Here is a 20,663-nt window from a genome sequence, read left to right as displayed (position 1 = left end):
GTTTCCTCAAACAGCCACTTGGCAGTGGCTCCAAGTGGGAGTCAATGTTAAAACGAGCGAGGCTTACAGCCAATGCTTTAACAAGTTTGTTCAAACTGTAACAAAGCTAAAAGTGATGCAGAATAAAGGGCGGCTTAATTTTGACACAGGTGTGTAGCGTTGGTACTCAAAGACACCCAAAGGAGTCAGTTGGTTTGAATCTTGCTTTTCACAAGCAGAGCTGACGTCGCCTCCCTGGAATATTGATCCTATATTCCGGAAGTGAGAAGTTTCTCTCAGCAGGTTACATCCTGTCACCAGGTGCTTGCTCATAGAATACGAATGCAGTGAACTGCCAATCTCTGAAAGCTGAACTGAAACAACAACAGTGGCTGTCCCTCTTTTATCTGTGCTCTTTAAAGCAAACATCCTGATCTTTTGGCTCACAGGGATTACACACGGGATTTGAAAGCTGAATCATCACCTGTGCAGAATACTTTGCACGGAGTCGCCCAGCCTCACAGCCTTTATCACAGACCCTCAGCTGTCGGGCTTGCTCTAGCTCCCGCTTCAGGCGGATCCTTGACTCGTTGGCTTCCTTCATCTTCTTCTCACTCTCAGCTCGCAGACGCTCAATTTCCTTCCTGAGGTTGCGCTTTGCCTCAGTCGCCTCCCGCAGCTTTTCCTTCTTGGCCACCCGCAAGAACTCCAACTCCTTCAAAGTAGAGAACACAACAGCCGGGGGTTAGCAGCCTCTTACCATTCACGCTCAAACTCAGAGTTACGGCTGGTCCTGGGTCTGCTTAGCATTCTGTCCTAAAGCAGAATATGTTGTCTTTGAATGTCTCAAATGTTACAGTCTTTCTGTTTGTCTTCCAAACAGGCACGTTTTTCAATAAAAGGAATGAACTAAACTATGTCCGTAGACATGGATGCGTCACTGAGAGAAACTCGGAGTGCCCACAGAGCTTAAACAACATCTTAAATGAGCATCGTAGGAACGTGACCCGCCCCGCTGCCTGTCACAGTCCTGTCTCTGAACTGCTCACACTTCAGTGTCAGTGTTTACACTAAGCCAGTTCAGCTGACAGAGTCTGGGTTTACTTCCTCTAAATCTCTAAGAGAGAGTCAGTCTGTGCCGTGGCAACACGCCCATCGCCTTCTCATGGGAAACGAGCAGCTGGGACTAACTTATCTGTCATCAAGCTTTGTTGGTTCCTACAGTGACAACTAAAAGTCCATCCCCATCACAGCCTGTATTTCACAGAGACTTGAAATGAAAACAAAGCTATGAGGATGAACTGAGCTAAACACAGGAGGAAGGAGAGCAGAGGCTCTGCTGCTGGTTTAGCTTGTGGGGGACATGGATATGCACTAAGCTCTAATGGAAAGTGAAAGTAGACTGGCGTCTGGCTGCTTTTCTTTCTCTGCATGCATCTTGTGTTGCTCACCCACACCGGCTCTGTTCTGCCAAAAATGGTCCAAAAATAAAAATGGAAGTTTGGCCTTTCCCTTTGCAGCAACATCCGCTGCCACTGTTATCATTTGCCAACTCATGCTAAGCTTTGTGGGGAACGACCGTGACTTCTACTAAAGCTCAGTGAATCTCCTGTGTGTGCACACTCTGTGGAGTGTAGAGCTTTTGTTAAGGACGGCTAAAACAAGCCAAAACACAAGTCATAGTGATAAATTTAAATCTACGGCCCCTGTAGGGTAGTCCACTTCATGTCACACAATGCAAATGTGTTAGTTCCCATTTACCTATGCTTCCACTCTTTACCTTGGCACTTTGTATTTAATGCAAATACACAAAAGTTAGGATAATACTCATGTTGCCTTCCAACAAGGATTACCTGCTGAAGGCTTCGTTTCGCCTGCAGGGCCGATCCCAACTTCTCCTCCTGCTTCACCCTCATCTTAACTATTTCGTGCAGAAACCTCTCCTTCGACTCCTTGGAATCCAGCCCACTGTCCAGCGCCTGCCTCAGGCTCTCCAGCTCTGACTCCAGGCCCGACTCTGAAGAGGTGACAGGGGCTGGTGCTGCCACCGATGTGGCTGCCGGTGCCGTGCTTTCGGCTGACGCGATAGTCCAGATGGGACCTTGGACACCGGGCGAGCTCAAGTCTTTGGCTGAGCTGCTGGATGAGGTAAAAGATGGCGACGACAGGGAGGACATGGACGAAACAGCTGTTGGAAAAGGCCATGGAGATGAGAGAGGATGAAACGATCACCTGACCGGGGCTACATGTATTTAGCCAAACAATGAAACAACCTTTACACATCTGATTATCGTTAAAGCGTTCGTTTCTTACCTTCGTCGCGGCTCTCCACCTCGATCTCCACCTCAGAGTCCTTGTCATCCTGAGGCAGCGGAGGTTTGCAGGCTGCTGAGGAAGCAGGCCGAGGGATTTCATGTGCTGTGGACTGGAGCTCCTCGGTAGCTCTCCTCTTGCGAGGCCTGGTGTTGGGGTGTGCGCCCTCACCTGGAGGTTCGCTTCCACTTGGGTAGGAAGTGCTGGGTATCGATGGGGACAGAGGCCCTACCTTGCCTAGTGGTAGCGGAGTGAGGGCGACGTTGGGGGCCACTGCATTCTCTAGGGTCTTGTAATTGTAGAAGCTAAAACGAAACCAGACCAGCATGACGCGTGTTGCTTTACATACAATAACCTAAATCCAGGTTACGCGATTATCAAGACAGAGATCCAATAGTACGGATTGTTACTGCTGTGTTACACAGTCCAATCTGAACAGCCTCAGCAGCCAAACGCGTTGGGAAACAGTCAAAGCGCCCGCAGCTCTTTCCTCCCACTTCAGGAGAAACTGGGCCAGATCATCTGTGATATTTTGCAGACTGCGCTGGCAGCACTGTGCCAAGTGGGTGCCCACGGCATGAGTGTGTCAAATGTGTGTGAATGGTAGAGTGTGGGAAGCTGTGGAACAGTCAGACTTGACCCCTGTGACACCAGCCCACCCAGACAAGTGAGAGAGCACTCCTCTGGGTGGGAGCTCCACATACCCAGCTAAGTGAAGCAACTGCCATCCTCATGAGCAGCAGCTTCCCTTAGACCGCACATCTACTGAACTCAGGTTTATAATGGACTTGGTGCTGTTCTCACCTGTCTCTCAGCAGAGCCAGCGGGTTACTGGAGGGCTCCTTATCACCCGCAGAGATGTGGGGGGACCAGGGTCTGAAAGCTGAGGGCCTCTGCCTGGACTGAATGCAGTTCAGCCCCTGGAGAACAAAAGTGATTCAAGTTAGTGAGGAAATTACACTGAGCCACAGAGTTTAGGGTTAACAAGGACAGAGATGGCTAATCAGATTACCTTTTTCAAGTAATAAGTAAAGTAAGGGATTACTATTGCAAAAACGGTAATTAGATTACCGTTACTTTCCCGTAGGAACGCTGCGTTACTGCGTTACTAAAACCGTGATTTTTTGCGAGAGTGTCTCATGACAGTGACGTAAGCGAGTGCGACGTTCGTGACAACAGCTGTGTGCAGATCAACAGTGGATCACATATCGATTGTGGGAGAGAGTATGAGCGTGCAGCGTTTAAAGCGTGGAAGTACTGACCTTACTTTGACTTTGATTCCATAAAAAGTGACAAAAACATTAGCGTCCGTTGTGCGTGGGAAGAAAACTTCTTTTTACAGCGAAAAAACCCCTAAACTTCCAAGCAAGCACCGAGTGCGCAACGACGTAATGGGAAATTCACAGAGAAACTCGAGGATTCTTCCACTGACCGCTGCGGCACACCTGCACCAGGGCAAACCTCCGCCTACCCTGCTCCTGCTTTACAGGTGAAAATAGAGCAACAGGACCACTGAGTCTTTGATTTTATTTATTTTCTGCTGTGTTTTACTTGCATCTATTTGAAAGACTGAGTGTAAACACAAAAAATATTTTATTTTATGTGCTGGAATGTGCAGAAAATCGGTTTAAATGTTAAACTAATTTCTTCCAGTCAGAGAATGTTGCATGTAATTAAATTTTTTAAAAGATTAAAACTAATAAAACAAGTTTTAAAAAGAGACGTTTCCATTTGATTACATTTTGCATGATGGATTATGCAGAAAAAGTAGAATTGGGCTGAAAGATCTATCGCTTTATCACCTATTCAGGTTGTAAATCGTGTTTTTAAAAAGTAACTAAGTAACTAAGTAATTAATACTTTTGAAAATAAGTAATCAGTAAAGTAACAAGATTACTTTTTGGGGGAAGTAATCAGTAATTACTTGACCAACACTGAACAAGGACATTCCCATTGGTCACAACTACTAACCATTAAAAAACTACATAAAATGTATTCATTTTTACTATCAGCTCACAGGAAAAGTCGATAAGCGTGTGAATATTAACATAAACATCTTTATAACTTGGCCATAACAACAATATGCAGTGAAGAAACTGTTCCCTGTTGTGATCATGTAAACTCCTGCTCACAGTCCCAGGTCCACTGCTACAACAAGAACAGGAGCCCACTTACACTATGAACCTTCTCTGGCTGTGGGTGAGGACGACGGCTTTTTGTTTCTACTTCATGGTATTTAATATGATTTTTTCTTACTAGTATTGGCTTACTATAATAATGGACTCTGATATGTTGGAGAAGAGAAAGAAAAGATAAACACACAAAGAAAAATCGGTCGCAGTGTTGACAGGTTTGTGTCGCAGCGATCTCTGCTCTCTGAGAATCTCCATGAACCTCGAACACTGTAGAAACTCCTCTGAGGTCAAACCTCCAAACTGGGAGGTGAAATTACACCAGTGGACTGTTCAGCAGTCGTGACAGCAGTTTGGCACTCATCAGTTAATGAGATTTTATTTACTTCTGAAAAATCACAACTTTATTAGGACTTATTAACTTTACCATGTTACAGCTGCAAGTTACTGTAAATGTTTTAGGATGTTCAAAGAAAAAGAACAAATATTTGTTTGCACAAGGTTAATATTCCCAAAATTTCATTTTGACATAATGTAAATATGAAACATGGATATTAGACAGGTGTCACTGGTATCAGAACATTTCCCTCCTGTTCTTATGGTGAAAGCTGCCGTTTATTCTGGGTACAAAGAGTAGAATGAGTCACTTCAGTTGTTGGTGTAAATGTGTTACTGTGTTGGACACACTGGACATGGGTCAGTACAACCAAGCGTCACTCAGCACGTGGCCACCATTAGCACTGCATGCCAAATCTAAAGATAGTGCTGTGTGTCCTGATTTCACATGTTTTTGCATATTTGTCAGTTACGTGTTTCACATCGTCACACAAATGTCAGTAGTAGAAAAAGACGACTGAGGTGAATACAACATTTTGACTTTTGATTTGATTCATTAAGAGAAAAACGGCTATCCAACCCTGAACTCTCAGTTCTTTCTTTAGATTGTGACACAAAGTCATTTCTGAGGCTCCACAGTGAGAGCCTGCATCCACACATGTGGAAAACTTGGAAGAGTACTGGACCTTCCGAGGAGAGGAAAGAGCACATCATCGACTCAGAAAAGAAAGGGGAACAACATCTGAACAAGTGCAGGCCTAATTTGCCTCAGGCTGCATTCATGATTCAACAATGAGAAAGAGACCTGTGGAAAACTGTCACCAGTGGGAGCGCTGTGAGGCAAAGCCATGCCTGAATAAAAAGAAGAAAAAGGCCAGTTTCAGGTGAACCTCAAGCACACTGAAGTCATGCAGCAGGTCAATACTCCACAAGACACCAGCAGGTCGAGGCTCCCAAAATGAAGTGTGGATCTGAAGTCAAAGAGCACACTTCACTCTGAAATTAAACTTCATACTCGAAAACTGTCCGATGTGGCTGACTTAAAGCACTTCTGCACAGTTACTGCAAACATTTGAGGTTTCGTCATATAGACCAGGAAGTTTGGAGAGCAGAATGAAAACTGGACTTTTTCTCCACTCTGGTTATGTGTCTGATATAAAAATGAGCTTGATGATCTGAAACAGATAAATGACAAATCTGCGAAAGAAAGCAAACCGTTCATCTTCACATGACATCACGTGTCATGTCGTGCATCATGATCACCAACATGTTCTCCTGATTTGACACTGACCTTGTTGGGAGTTGGCAAGGACTGCAGCCAGTCGTGCTGCTTCGCTCTGTCGGCCAGCGGAGTTTGTGATGAGAGGTCGTCATGTTTAGACCTTTTCATCGGGATGGGATCGGACACCTGAGAACAGAAGAAGGTGTGTTTAAAGGATCAATCAGACCATGCCGATGTCTGCATCACTCCAGTGTCAGTGAACTGAGCAGCCTGTACTGGGGAGTGCCAGCAGGGGTCTCCGATGGCTGAAGTTAAATGTAGGTGTGCCGCTTACTCTTCGTGTGTCGTTCTATTTCTGGCAAAGGTCACACACACACACCTCACAGTCCGCTTTATGGCAATGTGTCACAGAGTAACCAATGTGAGGGCATGTGCTCAGAGGCAGCCAAGAGAGAGTGTGTGTGTGTGTGTGTGTGTGTGTGTGTGTGTGTGTGTGTGTGTGTGTGTGTGTGTGTGTGTGTGCGCCATCCATATACACACACGCATGTGTGTATTTATATCCTTGTGGGGACATCTCATTGACATAATGCTTTCCCTAGCTGCTTACCCTAACCATCAAAAATGGAGGCCTAACCCTGACCCTAACCTAATTGTAACCCTGACACTAAAACCACATTTTGAGTCTCAAAAATGCCTTCAAACTCATGGAGACGGGATTTTGGTCCCCACAAGGGCTGTTTGTCCCCACAAGTATAGCAAACTACCAATTTTTGGTCTCCATGAAGATGTTAATACCCTCCCACTCACACATTCGTTGGTATGAGTGTGTGTGTGTGCCATCGATATACCCGTACAGACAGACAAGCAGGGGTTTGTTTCTTTTCCTCCCCGTTATGCTGACTTTGTGGCTATGACCTCAGCCTCTCTAGGCTGTGACTGTCACTAGTACACACACACACACACACACACACACACACACACACACCGAGTGATTACAGTGACTGAACAGATTGCATTCAGCTAGACTTTAAATATGATAAAGACTGTTTTAATTGTAGAGTATTTACTCAGTAGCAGCCACAGCTCCAGGAGCCACAGACTGCCCGGCCCTGTGGCCCTGTGGCCTCGAGGTTCCTGACACTGAGGTTGGTGAAACCGTTTTCATGACTGACCTACTGTCACACTAAGCAGGCTTAAAGTAGGCGTCACGGACAGTGTGCTCCACTTCATGGCTCTGCACAGGACATGGAGGAAGCCTATTTTATTCTTAGTGACTGCTGAACTTAGTCCTGGACTTTGTTGAGGTCACGGCTTGGACTGGAGGTCACATGTAGCCAGGTTTGCCTCGGCTCCGTCAAACCATTAACATTTATGCATAGCTTAAATGTTTTGGCAGGCACCTAAAATAAAATGTATGGATCTCAAAATCCTTATCATCGGAGATAGATGCACTCTCTCACTGTGGTTTTCTCTGTGAGGACTTCTCTTGAGAATCAGCGATGTGAGCAGGAGTAGCACTATCTTTACACCATCACACAGAGCAGCCCTGCGTGATGTCAACAGGTGGTCATTTGTAATGGGCTGGACGCTGCTTCTGTCGACTGTTGGCAGTGTGTCACGTCTGCCACATGTCTGTGTAATCAGAGCTGCTCTCGTAGGAAAGTGGCCAGACGATCAAATACCACTGAGGTCTGCCGATGTGACAGCTGGCCTCGATCTGCCTGACGTAAGACTTCGTGACTTTCCATAGCAGCGTCACAGCATTGAAGCAGCCTTCATTATCTGGTCTGCTGGTGTAAGGGAACTGTTATCTGGAGGCTCGGGTCTCAGAGGAACACAGTTGTGGTTCCTTTAAATGAGAAACCACGCTCAGCGCTCAGCTTGTTTAAAGACGTCTTTTCTATAAGTGTCTCAAAGGTACAGCAAGCACCAACGTACAGTCAGGTTTTGTATTCCTATTGTTTGCTAAGCTCTTTGATAGAGAACCTTAAACTATCTAACAGAGAGTGATTCATGGCATCATTACACTGACTGTTAATATATCAACTGCAAATTTAAGCATTTTTAATTAAAAAAATGGGTCCAAATAGCTTTTTTTTTTTTAAACTAGGCTTTGCTCTGGTGTAAAAAACAAATATATTCACACACACATTTATCACCTTTTTACCGCCTTAGCACTTCAATCAGCACAACTATAGCTTCAATTTTTCCATTAATTCTAACTAATATTTTTATCTGCTGTCATTTTGCTGTCAGTTGTAAACCTGTCCTTCCATGTGCTTCTATGGAGAGCATCGAGTAGGAGCCCAGAACAGAGCTCCATGAGAACAAACACAGAACGAGGAGGAGATACAAGAACCTGTGGCCAGGTGAGGGTAGTTAAAGTAGCAGAGATGAGCAAGTGTAGGCTGGGACTGATGTCATTAAATATGGCACGACTCAGCAAACATGTGGGTAAGCACCCTGAACCAGCTCTGACACTTTGTGTCCACTCATATATTTAATACTATGTTACCTTTCAAACAGGCTTCCACAGTATACTGGAGTCCCACACTCACACAATAATAAGGACATTACCATTTTTCATAGAAGGTAAACAAACACAAAAACCCCTATAATAGCGCACAAGAGTCTTGGTCGCTATGATTGTGGGTTATCAAGAGATCAAGACGTGTCCTAGATTTGACTGCAGCCGAGCAGCCAGAGGCAAGCGGCTAGAGCCTGCAGCTGAGAGGGAGAGGGGGAGAGGGGGGTGGCAGACAGCTCTGGCTCTGGGCAAAGTCTCCGTGCCACGTGCCAGTCCTTGTCTCGTGGATTAACAGTTGCCAACACCGCGGTCTCCATACGGTCCTGGTAATCACGGGCACACGGGAGGAACAGGGTCAACAAAGCCGGCAGCTGAGCCTGCGTGCTTCAGCGATGCAGAAATCTGAATGTCTCGTTGATTGAACAACGGGAGGCAAAGAGTCAGGAAATTCCTGTTTGAGGCATGTCAGTGGGACTGGTTCTCAGTCCAAAAGTGAGCACCGGTGTAATCTTTACTACTGTGTCTGACGTCACGGTGTGTGTCATTGTCTTGCTTTCTTCATGAGGAATAAGTCTCTAAACCAGCGATGCCTGTCGAAGCGCAGACCCAACAACTACACCAACCCTACCCCCCTAACCCTATTATAGTTTGATTTCTGACATCATCTTTATACGTGAGAGTAAACGTTATCGAAACGCTTGTGTGGGATGAATGACGAGTCTTCGAGCAAACACCGAGACCTTGACCGAGATGTGAGCAACACACATCTTGTTTATTGGAAACTTCACAGTCCTCTCCAGATAAGACGCTGTGCTCAACAGGGTGCTGTAAGTCAGAGTTCAAAGACGTGCCAAAGTATGCAAGCGTGCACACACACTTGTGCACCTTGCAGCAAACCCACTCCCTTTATGATCCGGCGTGGATTCCACAGCAGACAGGATGTCACACTTCTAAGATAAGACTTTGTGATTAAGCAGGGCGTGTTAGACGTGTCGAAAGTGCACCGTCTATGTACTGCCTTCCAGTGCTTGTATTATCTAGGCACAGGCCTTACTGCGATATCGAGAGGGTGGCAGTGGCTCTTATTGAAAGTCAGATATGATTTTATTAGGAGAGCTGCAGAGTGGTGTACAGGCCGGGATCTGTCAGATGTGCCTCGCACGGGAATCGCACAAAGGATCGAGTCACGGAGCAGCATATGTTGAAAAGGTCTGTCCGTAGCATGTGTCTGGCAGAGCCGTGGTGGGTGTGTATCTCTGTTAGGAGTGTTTGCGGCAGAGACAGGAAGGGTGGAGTGAGAGCAGTCTTCTCAGTTTAAGTCTGTCTGAAAATCCTCAGTTTCACTTCCTGTGTCTGCAGGCCATCGCCGTTTGTCTCTATGAATAGAATCTTTTTGTCAGACTTTTGTGTGTAAACCATTTTTACACATATATGGAGAAGAAAATCCTGAAAAGAGCATGACCACGAGGTTACCACCGAATCCCCCGCACCACGAGCGCTGTGCAAAGACATTCAGTTCTTTAAAAACGTACATAAGTCTTGCAAAGACAAACGGGGAAGTGAAACTTTTAACAAGACTGACACTGCTACACTCTCACTGCACTGACCTTTAAACGGTTAAATAACATATATACTTGTGAAGCTGGGCACAATCTGAGATGGAAAAGGAACGCTAGAGCAAGATCCCAGTGTTTAAGAAAGCACAGCTTTCATCTTGTGTTGTACTCACAAACACAGAATCAGTCTGACTACAGAAACATGTTCAGTTTGTTTTAATCATTCCCTGCATGCTCCGATACACCGACAAGACGAGCAACACTAGCCGATCCTGTCTGCTGACGTCTGCTGAAAACCATGACTGAACACGGCGGACGCACACGCTCTTTCTTGACAGCCCACTGTCACCACCACATTGTTTCCTTTGCTGCCACTCCCTCCTCTTGCTCGTCTTCCCCTGAACCTCCACCCACCTACCCAGCTCTTTTCGTCTATCTGTCTGAGAGCGTTTCCTGTGTCATAGATTACAGGATGTCCTCTACAAACAAGTTAGATTCCAGCTGCAGAGAAAAGCGAGCAAAACAGAGCCTCGCAGAAACATACTTGCAGCACAGCCTCACAGAACCTGACAGCTGGCTTCAACTAAACAGTTACATTAAAAAGAAAACGTCACTGAGTGGTTTTTTTTGACTCATACACAAACATTAGTGCAGGCATTAAACTGTGCTGAATGTTGTGCGTTTCCTTGGAAAATCAATTTCCTTTTGTGATTTCTGTTTTGACTGTGTATCAGGTGGTCAGACCGCAGATGAATCAGAGGCAAACAGCTTGCACGAGTAAGGAACCAAAACAGGTCACCTAACCCAAAATCCACCACATGCCAGGCTGACATGAAAGGGGCAAATAACTCTGCTTCTCCTTCGCTCAGGAGCCGCACCCTGCCTGTGACCTGACTTTGGCCTCGCTGCATGTCTTGCTAAGGGGCCCGCTGCAGTGGAAAGGGAGGGGCTCTTCCTGAAGACAAAGCGGGAGCTTAGCTTCCTTTGTACATGAGAAGCCACAAAACCCAACATATGCTGGGGAAACAAACAGGTGTGAGACAACATGCTCCATTTTTGATGCAAATAAAAAGGACGGACCCTGATGCTCTGGGATCAGTTCATTGGCTCTGGATGAACAAACAATCTCACTAAGTGGCTTTTATTCAAGAGATATGTGAAGGTGAACTCCTCTGTGTGCAGACTGTGTGTGTGTGTGTGTGTGTGTGTGTGTGTGTGTGTGTGTGTGTGTGTGTGTGTGTGTGTGTGTGTGTGTGTGTGTGTGTGTGTGTTTCAGTGTGCGTGTGTTTCAGTGTGCGTGTGTTTCAGTGTGCGTGTGTTTCAGTGTGCGTGTGTTTCAGTGTGCGTGTGTGTGCGCACACGCTGAGCTTCAGTTTTGGTTGGTAGTTCGACCCACCATCACCTCCTTGGCCGACAGGTCACAGAGAACAATCGTGCCTCTGTCCTCTATGGAGTAAACAGAAACACACTTTACATAATTACAGCACTGCATCAGATCACTCTTATTATTCAAGACTTCCCAGTGTGCTGGGGTGCAGTTTTCAACATGAACTGGTTTGCTGACTCCACTTGAAATGGCCTCATCTAATATTCACTTTGATGTGGTGCAAAGTCATTTCTCCTGCACTCAGCACATAAGTAACTGAGTTTTTCTTTTTTTGGGAAGTTTTGAGTTAGAAGGAACAAGTAATAAGTTGTTGAGTTCACTGGGTAACAGACAACTACCAGCTGTATACAGAGAGGAGGCCCATGCACGCTGGATATAAACACAGACTAGGACAACTGACACCGACGGCCAAGGACTCCCTCCTATTATCCTTCTATGAAGTCTGCTCGAGCCTACCATCATGTGCAGTTGCTCCAATGTAAACTGGCAACAGTGCAGTCAAACCAGGCTAAACAGGACATCGGTGCAGATGGAGATTATAAAGTCTAATCCCCCCCTCCATCCATTCTCTTCCAATCATCAGGGTTGCCTATCCCAGCTACCATGGAGCAGCACCCTGGACAGGTCACCAGTCTGCCCCAGGGAGTGACCAATTAACCTGACCCCACTAACTGCATGCATTTGGACTGTGGGAAGAAGAACCCATGCAGATGCCTTGTTGCTGTGAGGCAACATTGTGCGACGTGTTGCCCTAATCCCCATCTGAGACATCATTTACCCCATCAGCTGTGAAATTTCTACACTGCCAGTTACCCCTTCTTCCTGGAACTTTGACCCAATGTTAGATCTGACGATTCTGTTTATTTGAAATGGACATGTTTTTCCCAGGAAAGATGTGGCAGCAGGTCTGTAGTTGTTTTTAGGCCTTTTCCAGGAAGACTCCTGAGAGGCTAGTAGACAAAACAGAGGGCCAACTTCCCAGAGACGGTCTAAAGTTCAAACACTTGTAGCAACTAACCAATACAACCCCTGTACAACACTAACAGGCCAAATATAATGGTTAAATTACATACTTACATCCTCCTAGTTCATGTCCTTTGTAGACATGAACTATACTATTTCAGGAGTCTCAAAATCACCTGACCCTCTAAAGGGAACGTGGCGCCTCCGTCTCAAACACACATCAGTAAAATTAAAACCACCAAGTCTTTTTAATAGGTCATAAAAACCTATAAACTGACAGATTTGTGACACCTCATGGAGGGCAAGCTTTCATTTAGAGCACCAAAACTGTCAGTTTCACATGACAAGACTGATAACTGTGAGAGGAAGCATAACGAGAGGGAGGACAACACACGTATTGTGTTGTATGCAGGCCTTTCCCACTGGCGCCCTGGAGGCCGTGCAGATCCACACACACACACACACACACACACACACACACACACACACACACACACACACACACACACACACTCTTACACTCTTTAGGAAGGGAGAGGGGTCTCCATTTCCTGTCGCCAAATTTGCTTTGGCAACTCTCTCCGTGGGAATGGTGAGAGACCAGCTCCGCTGAGCCACAGAGTGCTGCAGATTAGCTTTCCATCCTCTCAGTGGGGCCAAACCCCCCAAAACACAGAGAGAGAAAGAAAAACTAAGATGGAGATAGAAGAGAAAAGGTGGGGGTCAGGGTAAGCACAGACATATGGGTATTTCCAGAGCTGTGCTTTATTATTCTCTCCTTAGTTTTGCAGTTCAGAGGGAACTGCTACTGCTAACGTTAGCAGATGCATTGATGCTGCATGTTGGATTTGAAGGACTGACAGTGAACTGTTGTGTAATACAAAAGTGTTTTATCTCTTTCTTTTCTTGAGCGTGCACATGAATTCCTTTGTGTGTGACGGTGCCACATCGAGCTCTTTCAGAATAAAGAAACCAAAAAATGCCCAAAATATCGTTGTGATGCAGAGAGGCAGAACCACAAATTATGGACATTATGTGCTAGCAAGCACAAAGACTTGTGGAACTACTTATACATTTCTCCCCATACTCTAAATGTATTTAAAGTATGGTCCATTGCTATGCTACATTTGCCTTTAGCAGCGTGTCCATCACAGCCTACATTATGTATGTATATGTATGCTTAGCCAGTCCATCCATTTATTAATGTCACAAAATGTGAATCAAAAGATGCAAAATTAATTCAAGTCATTTTTTATACAACAGTGACTCTGACTGGCATTTAGTAACTTATCAAGGCTCCTGTTAACAAAGTGAGAAAAGAACCCTACAGCAGGGCTACATGATGTCACACAGTGGGCGTTTCCTCGGTTGTGTGAGTGTTTGCATGTATGCACTTCATGTTTCACACAAAGACGTCTAAATGATTATTATGCTATGATATTAGGTGACAAATTTAAACCTGTACAAGCTGCAGACTGTTCAGCTGGAGGATGTTTCAGGTAAAGTATCAGCTGTTCTCATATCTCAGCTTGATTGTCAAAGGCGATGATGAGCCAGACTTGTGTTTGGAGAACTGTGGGATAGCACGGAAGAGAAGGTTGAAGAGCGAGGAGGAATGTGCTGATGAAACAGCTGTCCCATTTTAAAGATGGCCAGATGTGAATTATGGGTAATGAGGGCAGGAGTGTGTCTGTGTGTAGGCTGCAGAAATGGGAAATGCAGAGCGTACATCATATTTCTGCTTGGTGTGTAGTGTGCCTCAGGGCTGAGGTCGCTAGTGAAAAGGTCACATGGCTGAGCAAATTCATAAGTAGCACTGTGTGTGTGTGTGTGTGTGTGTGTGTGTGTGTGTGTGTGTGTGTGTGTGTGTGTGTATACACTGCTGCTAACTGGACTGGTGTGCAAGAAGTTGTTCCTTCACACACACACACACACACACACACACACACACACACACACACACACACACACACACACACACACACACAGTGGTTTTCCAAATTACTGGCACTGGAACAGCAACAGGCATTCTGGGTGCCTCCGTTCAGACTGTAGCACATGCCTTAACATGTGACAGCCACACACATGTTAAAGCACTCACATACACACACACACAGAATAATTTGCACACTCCTAAATACACACAGTGTGCACAGGTTTATGAATAAGTAAAAACACGCCCACTCTCAAGCATCAGAGCTGGCAGCTCTGTTGTAATAATGTGAGAGTCACCGTGAATCTCTGCAGCACTGAACATGGCAGCATGCAGCTGACTGAAAACACACTTATGTCACACTCTGTGGAACGGCTTCTCCACAGACCAGAGATGATATCGTGGACCTTTTTGGGGTCCATAGTTTAAAAAAAAAAACGTCCAGCTTTGACACTGGCCTGGCACATCTGGTCCCCACTCATTGATTCCATTACTTAGTTGGGGGTGGTCAGCTGCAGTCACCCTCTGGTCCTTGCAGGTGGCTGGGGTGGTCTCTGGGGCTATGGCAGTCTGGTGCCTTCCTGGGGGCTGGAGAGCTGCCGTTTTGGGGCATCTGTGCGTCTGCCTCGGCTGGTGGTGGTTGGTGGCTGGGGTGGGTGCTGCCTTGCAGTCTTGGGATGTGGGGCCTGGGGGGCTTGTGGTAGCAGGTGCTGGCACAGGGCCAGGTGGCTGGCCTCCTCTATGCGGGTGCAGGCGCAGGGCAAGGGGCCCTGGTGCCCGAGGTTACCTGATTTTCTGGCTGTGCGGGAGCGATCTGCAACCTTTGGCTGCTCGGGGAACAGTCGGAGAGGGAGCCGTTGAGATGGCGGTTTGGGGAAGTGGCTTGTCTTGGACTGGGGCCAGTCTGCCTTTTTGGTCTTCAGTGTTGGTTGAATCGGTTACTGGTGTTGGGGCTCTGCGTCCGGTGGAGTCCCCAGAACTGGGGCCTGTCTGCATCAACTACACTACCCATTGCAGTGGGAGCGATGGGTTCAGGTGATCCGGGGTGTTGACACAGGTCTCCACAATTTTAATAGGACAGTTATTGTTTACACCTCATAGAGGTCACCTTCAACACTGACAAGCAGGGAGAGGAGCAGGCAGGTCTTTCCACAGTATTTAGTTTGCTGTAGTGTTGACAGCAGAGCAGCAACAGAGGGACTCACTACTCAAAGAAAGAACCTGGCCCCCACTGTACCTGTCAGTCTCTACTTGGCTAACAGATGGACTGTGCCTATGGAGCGCTTATCGTATGAGAGGGAATGCCAAGAATTTCATGGAGGCTGAATATGACCGCCTCACCTCCTTTTCTGAGAAATAATGTTAAAAATCATTAATAATGGGGGGGAAGGAGCTTGCAGCAGCAGAGTGAAGCTGCAGAGACAAGTCATACTGATAAATCATAACCAACATCTAAAACAAAGCCTCTGGTCTTCTAAAGGGAGATCCAAGACGAACAACCAGAACAAACCTGGTGCTCCCAAACTCTGCACCACATTGTTCCTGCAGGACGTTTTCCCTCATCTGAAGGACTTGGCAAAGCTTTGTGTTGTCTGGATCTATGTCACGTTAAAATTCGACATCACTGTGAGTCCAGCATGTATCCTTGAGCTGGCAGTTTGCTGTCTGTGGATCCTCCAGTCAGAGAGGAGCATGGGTGGGGGCTCGCAGTTAGTCTCCCATCATCTTGCAGGCATCATTAGGCCTGATAAAGTCTTTGTCCCTGGTGCATTGCACTACCAGGACCAGGACAGATGCCAATTACAGTCTTAACCTTTCTCTTGCACTTCCTGTCTCTACTTCACTGACTCCTCTAGCTGCAGGGAGGCGGGGCCGATACAGATGCCACCTCACTGGAGACACTGAAAGCTGCCATCACTGCACACATGTAACACGCAGTGCTTCTGCTACATGGACACAGCCATCAATGGGCCGCCTTCACAGGTTCACTGTATCTACAATGCATAATTTTCATTTGACATGTTCAACCTGTCAGAAATGACACATGTGCTGTTATAACAGACGGTAACCAAGAGGAAAAACAACCTTTTAGTGAACTGCAGAACTGGTCGTGCCTCGGTCACATGTTGGACAGAGGACCAGATCTCTTCATCAAAACTGTGAGACTGTGCTGTGAGGCCTGAAATGAACCCTAATAAAGTTACATCAAAAACGTTCAGGCCAGATTCATTATTAAACATGATGTAATAGTTAACAAGAGTTACAATGTTCACAAATGTGCTTGTTTCTGGTTCTAGTTCACTTTTAATTGCAACAAGGAGGGTATGGAAGAAATAGCAATGTCTGATCACATATAAAGCAAATGCTGAATGAGCTGAATAACCAACAGCTACACAGGCTGAACTGGTGAACCTGGTGTGTAGTCGGCTCGATGCTTACACTGCACAGCTCTAATATAAATAAAACGTCTCACGGGGAGATAATTTGCAGATGGAGTGGTCTGCTGTGACTCAGTAGCTGTAAATGAATTGTTGATCACATAAACAAGCCTCTGGCACTTGAGACAGCAAAGCTGATATGCTGAGTTGGAGGATAATGAAAGGTGTGAATGTAACGATGTGTGAGCCGTAACCACACTCAGGTCGGAGAGCCGGAGGAAACTCAGCGGCTTTGAAGAAATGACAAGAAATGTATGTGTGATGATGACACAGACTATGGGTGCATGTTATACTGCAATCATGTTTCTCATTCAACAGCAGTGACGAGCTGCAGTAACAAACGACACAAAGATCCAGCCCTCGTCACGGACGGGCTGACCTTTCCCTTAAGAGTGACCTGGTGAGAGTCAGACGTGGCGATGTGATTAGGAGTGTGTGAGGGGTGGACATCAGATGAGGTCAGCAGTGAGTCCAGTGCTAGTCAAACATCGGATTACAAAAAGCTGCCACAGAGACGAGGTTCAAACGAATGAGCGAGAAACAAAGTAATCTAGCCTCAACGTTTACATCACTGAGAGGATGTGGATGTGACTCCAACTTAACTTTACAGTTATCCCCATCTCATCGAGTATCAGCAGGATGGGCTCAAACAAAGCCACAGTCCACAGCACACATGCCCTGTGTCAGATGATCTTTGCCGCCTCACAATATCATTCAGGTTGTTATGGTGCAGCTATGACACAGTTTGCATGTCCATCAGTCATCTATAGCAGCTACAGCTTGCTTACAACATTATCATAACTAGTAGAATATTTAGAATACAATAAATCGAAACGGGTTGAAATTCAGATATCAAAGACTGTGTCCATAGAAGAACCTTGTAATGCTCTCACACAGTCTGAGAGCAACTAATAATTCATGTTGAAGTGTAATGAATGTGTCATATTTGCCTTTTGACCCTTCAGCGGTTCTTTGTGCTAATCCAACTATTAAGGGTCCAGGCTGCGAGGGACCCGGGTCGCCGCTCTAAATAGTCTGACCCAAAAGTATCAGAACTGATTGCATCAGTCACAGATGAACACAAGCAAAGCTCGCCAAATCCCCTTTAGCCATGCTGGTTCTTGGATAATCTTGCTGTTTGCCCACTGACTGAACCCTTGTGTTACTCAAAAATCAGATGGGCAGAAGCTACGTTCGTTCCTTCGCTTCCTGTGTGCGTGGTAGGATGATGCACACCCTCCAGTTTCAGACACCGCGACTAGCCGCTCTCCTAACCAGGCTGCTGTCTGAGAGGCCCTGATTTTTAGACAAACCGCCCTCACAGGCAGACAGCAGCTCACTGTGCGCTGCATAAAAAGGCGGCTATATTTATTGATGGCAGTGTTTGTTGTAGTTGGGCATTAAGTGGGCCCGAGTACAGTCGCACTAATGGATCTGCAGACATACTCGGTCAATACGAGCGCTACACTGAGCCAATCATCTGATGTGGAGAAACAAGCTTTTACACATGCTGGCTGCTGAAATGCAAGCTGTGGTCCTCAAGTGTCATTATGTAGAGAGACAGAGCACAGTCAGGGTGTGGTAGGGTTAAGTGAATGAAGTGTGCTGTGTAAAATGCAAGTGCCTACATGCACAATATAAATATGAAGCTATACAGGCTGCAGAAAATGTTTGCCAGGAACTTTAGAGACTAATTACTTTGTGTGGTATACACACAGTCCTCACTGCTGCTCTCATGCATTATTTCCAACCCGACCCTCCCTCCATAGGCACAAACAAATCTCCACACAGCAATGTAACGTGTCAAGATTACACCAGGAACATGCTCCATCCCACGCACGAGACGCAGAGGACAGACAATGTCTTTCCTCTCTGAGACGCAGACGATGCTTCTCCTCTCTGAGACGCAGAGGACAGACGATGCTTCTCCTCTCTGAGACGCAGAGGACAGACGATGTCTCTCCTCTCTGAGACACAGAGGACAGACACTGTCTCTCCCAGCACACCTCTATTGCTGGTCCACGGTGAAGACAGCCCTCCTGCTTCTATTCCCACCACAGTGCAGTCATGTACCTGTGACAGCAGACAGTGCTTAACCACTGATCTCCTGTGACAGTTGGCCATCACACAGTAAATGCTGCAGCACAGCACTCTTCTCCATACATTTCAGTTTGGTTTATATAGCACCAAATAAAAACAGCTGTCCCACTGTGCTCTACACTGTAAGACCTTACAGTAACACACAGTTTGCATTAATACATCAGTTCCATGAGTTACAAACTTACAAACCGCGAAAAGGGCAGAGGCGATGAACCGGGCCAAAGAGACATCTATGTAAGCGGAAGTGTGCCAGACTAGAAGTTCGCAGTTGCAAGGTGAGAAACGAGAAGTGTTTCAGCGAGAGACATTAGGTCACGTCCTCCTAGAGCGAAGTGAGTGTCTCGGGGGCAGGAGAGACAGCCGCCATGTTCCTGCAGTGCTACAGCAGGAAACGGTGCCTGTTACACATTATGAGCTGAGTTCAAGCCAAGATTTATGTCCAGATTCATCCTACAGTGTGAAAGACTTCCATCTGCAGCTGTAACAGTAGTTTGGTTTTAAAGAGTCAAACTCTGACAGTTATAGCATGGCTATGGTCACAGACTCTCCAATGAGCCTCTTTGACTCAGCTGAGAGGAAATGTGTGCAGCTGGACGTGTGCTTAATATGCCAACATCACACCTCAGTGCGAGGCCCGGTGACTGCTGGCCCAGTCAGGGACTGCAGGCGTAATGGTCCGGCTTGTTAGCGAGCACTCCAGTTGTGCAACGTGATGGCAACGCTCGCGACAGCACACTCATCACTAATGACGTTGTGCCTGTGGGAGCAAACTGGGAGCTTTCTTTTTCCTCTTCCTAATCAGCGAGTCCAACCGTCGTACCTGCAGCTAACTCCACTGCACTGCTGTAGGCACTGTTAAAGTTTTACTGTCCAGTAGAGCTGGGCGATATGAGATTTTTTCATATCACGATATGTTTTTTTCATTTCAGGCGATAACGATATCTATCACGATATAAGCCAAATAACTATATTTGTAAGATTTAAATGTGCCGTTGCTCACAAGTAAAATGTGAAATAATCAGCAGCTTGTTTTTATTTAAATATTTATTTCCCATAATAAGTTCAACAGGGTAGATGTACTTAAGGAACATGAGACTTTTTCAGATAAATAAAGACAAATATTGCAAACTACACAAAAGGCAGCCGCTAAAGCGTTTAAGTTTCAAAATAGAACAAATGAAACAGACTAAATTGTCAATTCCACTTAGAAACAAAATATTAATTCTAAAAATAAATCTTAGTTTGTTTTACAGAAGAACAGACAAAACTGACTAACTTTTGTCAATATCAAATAAACTGAGAACTAAAAGGAAATTCTCAATCTCTCCTTGTTGTATAGCTTAGCTTTTCAAACAGTTTTAACAGTTACTTTAGTCTGACAAAAGCCGAATGACGAATTAGCGCTTCCAGTCAGAGACTGAGGCTACGTCCACACGTACACGGGTATTTTTGAAAACGGAGATTTTCCGTTTTCGTTTTAAAAAATAATCCCGTACACACATAAAGGCAGAAATGAAGGAAAACGCTGCTATGAACATGCCAAAGCAGCAGGTGGCGCTAGATTCCTAACCGTGCCGAAATGTTGGCCAATCAGAAGTCTAGAAGCCTCGGTGGGAAAAAGTAAACAAAACTGGGGCATAGAAGCAGAACCGAGTTGTATGTGTGGACGGACAGTAACTGTGTGTATATGTAAGCATTTAAACACTGCAGAGAGTAGAATTAACAGTAACAGTATTGTAGAAATTCATTTCACCGAAACAATAACGTGGCGCACAGT

At 45.9% G+C, this 20,663-nt stretch overlaps 1 protein-coding gene across 1 annotated transcript in view; it reads right to left on the bottom strand.

Moving 5' to 3' along the window:
- The window catches only part of skia (SKI proto-oncogene a), a 66,507-nt gene that overhangs the window by 3,232 nt on the left and 42,612 nt on the right, over positions 1-20,663 (bottom strand). The window contains 5 exon segments of the mRNA XM_085393742.1: positions 464-694; positions 1,833-2,167; positions 2,293-2,597; positions 3,097-3,212; positions 6,052-6,168. Coding sequence (XP_085249868.1) covers positions 464-694; positions 1,833-2,167; positions 2,293-2,597; positions 3,097-3,212; positions 6,052-6,168 — 1,104 coding nt within the window.

The sequence above is a fragment of the Rhamphochromis longiceps genome, linkage group LG20, assembly GCF_057381845.1.
Source record: "Rhamphochromis longiceps isolate RC_006_pf linkage group LG20, R_longiceps_female_GT1.1, whole genome shotgun sequence".
NCBI lineage: Eukaryota > Metazoa > Chordata > Actinopteri > Cichliformes > Cichlidae > Rhamphochromis > Rhamphochromis longiceps.
Note: the sequence above shows the minus strand (reverse complement) of the source record. Positions and strands in the feature narration are given on the sequence as shown.